Consider the following 8,041-nt stretch of genomic DNA (forward strand, 5'->3'; position numbering starts at 1 on the left):
AGTATTTAGTTTACCCTAAAAATAGTAGAGGTATGTTGTAGTTGTGTCCTAGCTGCTTGTTGGAGTTTGGTCTCACCAATCAAAAATCCCTTCACAAAAACAGAAAAAGAGCTGAAATGGACAACTTTGGCATTCTACTGGAGAGTGTCCAGTTGACAGTGGTCTGTGGGTCAGACCACATATGTCTTGACTTGACCTGGTTTTTAGGTCATTTGTGTCTGAGTGCCAGCTGTGGTTTGAATTTTTGAATGACTTTAATCATTGCATAGAGGATCAATGGTAAATCTCTAGATACCAAGTTTGTGACCTTCCGTGGAAGAGATGGAAGGTATTTCACCTCTTGGAAATTGAAGCTCCATGAGCCTACTTTGATCATATGTTGTCTTCCATCTATATTATAATGCTGTGTGTTTGGAAACATGAATGAAAATCTTTAAAATTATGTTTAAAATATTTAAAATTATGTTTTTTTATAAAAATAAATAAATATTTAATGTATTTTTTACAACGACCGAGTCATTGAAATCGAGCCGGCCGAGTCATTACCGAGTCGGAGTCGGAGTCGGAGTCGATCCTCGGCCGAGTCGGAGTCGGAGTCGGAGTTGTAAAACATTGGACGCATCAGAGGCAGGAGTTACACAACTGCTCGACTGAAGAACTTGGCATCTAAGGTTTGGGGACACCATCTGGTGGACATCCCATTTGTACATACTTTCGTGAGGGGATGGTTTGCACTGAGATTCACTTGAGCAGACCATACCAATTGGGTTTTGTTTTCCTATTGGCATTTTGAACACACCCCTGTTCTACTGAAACGATGGACTCCTCTATTCGAACCAGACACTGAGCAAATAGGCATAGGACTGGTATGGATTCGACTCCTGGGTCTACCACTGTAATATTGGTCTGAGGATATCTTCAAGCGGATTGGTAACTCCATTGGCACCTATATGGAATATGACAAATCCTACCAGACCACTGGCATGATGGCATATGCTAGAATTCTGATCAATCTGGATACTAGGGGAGGACTACAGGAGCATATCACTATACAGTGGAGGAATACATCCCGTAAACAGATGATTGACTATGAGGGCATACCATATCACTGTAGGAGATGCCACAAGGTTGGCCATTTATTTAAAGATTTCCCTCTCAATTGCAAGAACAAGATAACAGCACAAGACATGGAAGCGGAAATGCCCAGAGACATTCCTAGTCAGCCTGATAAGGAAGACAAATTAGAGAAGAACAACTTGGCTACTGAAGACACTCAAGGGGCTACTATTGATTTGGGCATTGACAAGAGGACCGAAGCTACAAATCCTCCATCCCCTCCTCCACCGACGAGATCCAGTCCAGCCAAGGGGGACATCACTCCACCGGGTATGGCATCTTCATCTTGCTCACTCTTTACTCCTTCATCTGGTATTTCTGGTACTTTTGCATCCCATATTAAAATTATTGCATCCTATCCCCATATATCTCCATCTTAGTCCTCCTGCACTTCATCTTATCCTTAGCCCGGGATGGGCTCTCTCCTCCCCCCTGGATTGCTCCCTTCCCTTGTCGTTCCCTATCATTGCTCCCTACCATCCATCTCTTACATCATCCTCCCTCCCCTCTCCCTTTGTATCTCCTAGATACTCCCTGCGATCCAGATCTAGGGATAGAGGTTGTGATGCGATTGGATTGGATTTGGATGCTACCCCTGCCTCGCATAAACCTTCCAGAGGGCGCCCATCTCACCTCACTAGAGCCAGGCATACGGAAGGAGAAGAGGTTGCCCTTGGGAAACAACAAACTATTGATCGGGCCCCTAGAGCAAGGAATGGCCCTCTCCCACACCATCCATGAAGATCCTTTCTTTTAATTGTCAAGGGATTGCTAGCCCTCCTAAAAAACTAGCACTCAAGAGACTCCTCACTTCGGCTCTGGTGGACATCATTTTCTTACAAGAAACCCTATGTTCGGTCGAAGTCCTTATTACCCTCCTAAATTCTTGGATGCTGAATTGGACTTTTCATGCCCTGGATGTGACTGGGAGATCAGGGGGCATTGCTATTGGTTTCTGTAACAAAACTGTTGACCTCAGAAATATATGGGGAGGAAGGGGATATATTGGTGTGGATATATATACCTCCTCATTGGAGTCTGACTTTCGAATTATGAATGTATATGGACCTTGTTTGGATAGGGCAAACTTCTGGAGAAGAGTTTTAGACTCAGACTTTCTGCAGGCTGACAACATCATACTTGGTGGAGACATAAATTTCTCCTTGGGATTTAGTGAATCTTGGGGACATCTCGCTCAAGTTGATGGTTTATCTGATATGATCTCCACCTTGTTGGAGGATCATCAATGGGCAGACATCCCATCTGCCAAGATTCAGCATACATGGAAAAATAACCGAAGTGGAGAGAAAAGTTTGGAAAGAAGGTTGGATTGATACCTCATTAAGGAAGCATTATTAAATACCCATCCACGCATCAGGCAATGGCTTGGGATATGGGGTATATTTGATCATCGCATTATATATATGGAGCTGGAAGACATCAATCAAAGGACAAAAGCCCCATTTAAATTCAATTCTTCTTAGCTCAAGGACCCATCATACATACAGCTGGTAATTGACTTTTGGCAGTCCCACCCTATCAGGGAAAACGAGGACCACTCTGAAGGCTTTATTCGCAAACTGAAAGCACTGAAAGGAATCTCTAGATTTTGGGCACATCAGAAGCAGAAGAATGACGAAAACACACTGCATGAAGCGGAGCTATCCATCGCCACACATGAAGACTCCTCGGATGGCACATTCATATCACAAGAACATAAAGAACACTACTCTTCCCTCATCAAGAAGCAGACACGAATATTGAAGGGTAGAGAGGAGAGCTGGAGGCTCAGAAGCAGGGCAATCTGGCTCACTGAAGGAGATGATAATACCAAGTTCTACCACAAATTTTCCAATGGCAGGAGAGAAATAAATACCATATGTGAGCTTCAAAATGAACACGGACAATCAGTCACATCTTATAGGGGTTTGGCTAGTCTTGTCATCGCACACTTTAAAAGCATATACAAGGCCCCGATGGCTGCTAATATCATGGAAATCATGCAAACAGCAGAACAATTTCCTAGATTCGTGGAACAGGAGGATGTTGAGGACCTTACGAAGGAAGTGTTGAAGGAAGAACTTGAGGCTACTATCAAATGGTTCAAGAAAGACAAGAGCCTAGGCCTGGACGGATGGTCTATTGACTTCTATATTGCTTTCTTCAAAATCCTAAGGGATGACTTGCTTAAAGTTGTGGAGGACTGCAGAAGGAGAGGTAGATTATCCTCGGCCATCAAATCCACTTTTATAGCCCTCATCCCGAAATCCGACCATCCTACCTCTTTCAATGAGTTCAGATCCATATCCCTCTGCAACTGCCTATACAAGATCACTGCCAAGATCATCGCAAACCGCCTAAAGCCTATTCTGTCTAACCATATTTCCCCAAAACAATTTTCTTTCCTACAGCACAGACAGATACATGAGGCCATAGCCACGGCCCATGAATAAGAGTCTTGGTTGAATTTATTTTGAGTTGTAATTAACTAATTCAGTTTAACTGAGTTAAAGTCAATTAAACTAGTTCCAACTGATGGAGGAACTAGTGCGAGGTCAGATAGTGGGGTGTTGTTTCATATGTGGTCAACCAGTTAACTGATGATTCACTCATAAATAACTCATGCATGTCAGAGTGAGTGTTACCCAGTGGAGATTGGAGTTCAGGGAAAATGTACTATCAGTTGTATAATCATCTGAATTGTGCAGGTGGTGCATGCAGTCAAAAGAAGGCATAAGATGGGTTGCGCAATTCCTTTGAGGAATTTCCCTAATTAATAAGGGGTTAATTCCCAAGGAAACAACACAAGGAAATAGGGACTTGGGCAAGAAATAAATTGATTAAGTATTGGCATGGGCTTATCTAGGAAGTTGTGAGACAGATAGAGATAATGCAGAGGTTGCTTGGGCTTGAGCAAAGCATTGTAATCTTCTCATATTTTCTAACTAATACAATATATATTTAGCAAGGGTTTTAGTTGTGGCTTTCCCCAGGAAATCATTATGTAATGTGTTGATTGAATTCTTTCTCTTATATGCTTCGTGATTTCGCGATCGTTTAATTGTTTTCGCTGATGAGTAGAGTATATTCAAGTCTATTGTTTTAGTAGATTACAATTAGCAGTTTGAATCTACAAGGAATTTCTACATAACAACACATAAGAAGACATCAAGGAAAAGCAATGAAATAAATGAATCAGCGACACAATGGTGCAGTAAAACACTGATATATCCCAACATTTTCAAGAAAAACTCTTTTGAGAAGAGGAGAGAGGAAGACTCCCTTGATTAGATGGACGCCCTTATAAGCTTAAGGCTGAGTTGAGAAATTGTAAGGTAGACAATGAAAATAAGTAAATGCAATGATATTGTAAATCTTATTAGATGTGTGAAGACAAAAGCAACATGAGCTAAGTGACAACTACTTAAGAAAACATAAATCTAAGCAAAGTCCATCACAATTACGGAAGTATATGTTAGAAGCTAATGGAGAAGACGATAGTAAGTCAAGGAAAAGACATAAACAGAGACGTGAAGATATAATGAGAGGAGAACAAGCAGTCATGAACAATTATCTAGGGTTGCAACTAAAATACATCACCAACAAGTGAGTGAGAAAACCTTGACACTAGAGGAATTCAATAAGGAAAAAAAAATTACTTTTAATTGGGAAGTCAAAAAAAGTTGAAGAGGCAGAGGCATGGCTATTAGGAATGAAAAAATATTTCAAAGTGCGTGACTTCTATGAGAACATGAAGGCTAGAGTGTTGAAAAATGTAACAAGAAAGTCTCAGTTTGATTTTTCCATGGTCAAATTGAGAAAAATCAAATTTCCACATCATCAGAGAACTTAGACGCATTTAACTTGTGTGACATGTCTCGTGTCATTTAGTTAGCTTAGTAAATTTGAGTCAGAGGAGTTGGAATTCAGTTAATCATCTGTGATTGCTAATTTGTAGCAATCAAGGTCGGTTATTTCAAGTTGTTTTTAGTTAAACTAGTTCTAACTGTTGGAGGAACTAGTGGAAGGTCAATGGTGCAGTAGGGCTTCAGTATAACTCAGTGATAATCCAGTTAACTAATCAATCAACCCAAAATAGCTAGTGCACGTAGATAATTTGAGTTCCCCAATGGTGGTGGATATTTCAAGGCAATGTTACATTAGTGGTAGACTAGTCATGAGTATACAAGGGTTGTGTGTTGTGAGATGATCAACCTTGGGAATTGTGCAAGCATTTTGGAGGAAATTCATAAATAATAGGGGCCTAAATTCCTCAAGAATTACCTAAGGAAATAGGGGCTCAAGCAGAGGTGGAAATTGACTAACTCTGAGTAAGAGATTCTCAATGAGTAGAGAGAGAGGTTATTCATTTTTAGGTTGAGCTCAGATTGAGCAAGCAATTGTAATACATATTTATTCATCAAATTAACGCAAGCAAGAAAAGAGGTTTTTAGCAAATTTATTTCCCTTGGAAAAATATTGTACGCATGTGTGTTATTTATCATTGCATGTTTGTGATTAATGTTCTAAATTTTGAAATGAATTTCATTGAGTAGTAGAGTAGCTTTTGTGTCTTTTGATTTCCATTAAAATTTCATGAGCAGTTACAATTCTACACCATAATTTCTACATGGTATCAAAGCAGAATTCACATTAAAACAAAAATTTCAAAGTTATTTCTCAAGAGGATCAACTTTGCAATTCAATGTCGCAGGATCTCTTCAGAGTTGGAAAAATGACCTTCAACGGGTTGAGACTAGAGTATGCCTTGAAAGGCAACTCTAATTTAATTGCATGGAAGGATCGCATGGAGGCAATGTTTGATGACAACAGATTGCTAGAATACATCAAGACAGATGTTGCAAAACCACATGCATCTAATGCACAGAACATCGCCCAATGAAATAAAGATGTAGCCAAGGAAAGGATAATAATCTTGGAGGTAGTGTGAGACCACATTGCATCAAATCTCCATGGGAAGAAACTTCTTTCGCAATGCAGGAAGCACTAACAAAATTGTTCAAGAATAATAGCGACCACAAGAAACTGACGCTCAAGGATAAACTTCGAAATATCAAGATGCAAATGAATGACACTATCTTGCAATATCTGAGCATATTTACTCAAGTTCATAATGAAATTTGTGGGGTTGGCTTTAATGTCGCAAAAGATAACTTGGTAAGATTAACTCTTCTAGGCCTTCCCAAAAGCTGCCATAGCTACCAAGAGTCGATGAACGGGAGGTAAAAATCACCGAATTGGGAACACTTATGGTCTGATTTGGTACACGAAGAGATAAGGCAGAATACTAGATATGGGACTTCATCCAACGATGAGGATGAAGATCATTGTGCATTGGTTGGAAAGGGAAAAAAGGTAAAATTGAATAAATCTCAAACCATACTAGAATCCAGCCAAGGGGGAAAGAAGAAATATTTGTCCAAAATTAAATACTTCAATTGTCATGAATTCGGGAACTATGCCACGAAGTGTCCACACAAAAATTCGAGCAATAAAACCTTAGGAGGAGCAATAGGTGACTCTTTGGCCTCACAGTTCAATCTTTACTTCACCCTTATCGCATGCAGGGTCAGGACAAAGATGGGGAGTGTGTGGTACTTGGACTTAGGTGCATCGTTCCACATGACAAAGTGTAGAGAGTTTTTCAGTGACCTAGAGGAGAAATATTTACATATGCGCATCAAGTTGGGGGACAACGGAAGGTACAGTGCGACCAGAATTGGTACAGTCACCTTTCAGAGGGAGTCGGGATCCCCTCTTAGACTCAAGGATGTCATGTTAGTTCCAAACCTAAAGAAAAATCTCGACACTCTTGCAGTTTTGGAAGACCGTGGTTATGATGTGATCTTCAGGAAAGGGAAAGCAATTCCAAGACACAGTTATGGGACAAGTGAAGCAGATCGGGGTTCATGTGAAGAACTTGTATAAGCTAGATGTGGAAAATTGTGTTGAATTGAGTAGTAAGGTAGAGAAAGTGCAGAGTCGCGAAGTCATTGAACTTTAGCACAGAAGACTTGTCCATTTGCATCATGGAGCCTTGAAGATTATGCAACAAATAACCACTGACCTCTCTAAAGGAGCATTGTAGCAGCAAGATGTATGAAAATGATGTACCTTGGGGAAGTACGCAAAATCCACATTCCATGATCGAGACAGGAAAGCACATGCAGTGTTGGAAAAGATCCACTCTTACGTCTGTGGACCTTTCTCGATAGCCTCCACTGCCAGACACAAATATTTCATCATTTTTATTGATGACTTCTCAAGGAAGTGTTGGATCTTATTCATGCAGAAGAAAGATGAGACATTATCCAAGTTCGTAGAATTCAAGGCATTGGTTGAGAAAGAAATTGGAAAGAAGGTGAAGGCTCTCAGGAGCGATAATGGAGGTGAGTATGTTTCGAATGAATTCAATAATTTTTTTGCAAAAGAAGGCATTTGAAGAGAGATGGCAGCACCCCACAACTCACAGCAGAAGGGGGTAGCTGAGAGGGAGAACCGGAGCATTGTGGGAGCAGCGAAAACTATGTTACATGACCAAGGCCTACCTCTGCATTTTTGGGCTAAGGCATTCAACACAATAGTCTATTTGCAGAACTGGAGTCCCCATCAGATTCTCGGTATGATTACACCAGAGGATGCCTTCTCGAGGAGAAATTTGTGTGTGTTACACTTCAAGATTTTTGGAGCCTCTATTTACTGCCACTCCAAAGAATCAAGGAAGAAGCTTGAGTCGACAAGAGAGTTGGAGGTATTTGTGGGTTACAAAGAAACTTCTCACAACTACCGTGTGTACTTACCTTCCCTCAGAATCACAGTGGTGCAAAGGGATGTAAAGTTTGATGAGGAGAAAGTAATGTGGTGCTCTCTTGAGAGGGAGCTTCAGATCCCACCAAAAGAGGAT

The 8,041-nt window shown here is 40.6% G+C and overlaps 1 protein-coding gene across 1 annotated transcript; it reads left to right on the forward strand.

Annotated features, from left to right (window-relative positions):
• The first annotated feature begins 2,006 nt into the window (after positions 1 to 2,006).
• Positions 2,007 to 3,569, forward strand: LOC149186203 (uncharacterized). Its single transcript, XM_089409249.1, has 2 exons — positions 2,007 to 2,440; positions 2,660 to 3,569. The coding sequence occupies exons 1-2, from the start codon at positions 2,007 to 2,009 to the stop codon at positions 3,567 to 3,569; spliced, it is 1,344 nt and encodes a 447-aa protein (XP_089265375.1).
• Positions 3,570 to 8,041: the final 4,472 nt, after the last annotated feature.

The sequence above is a fragment of the Pinus tabuliformis genome, chromosome 3_1, assembly GCF_031772625.1.
Source record: "Pinus tabuliformis cultivar Carrire ecotype Pingquan chromosome 3_1, CPIR1, whole genome shotgun sequence".
Classification (NCBI taxonomy): domain Eukaryota; kingdom Viridiplantae; phylum Streptophyta; class Pinopsida; order Pinales; family Pinaceae; genus Pinus; species Pinus tabuliformis.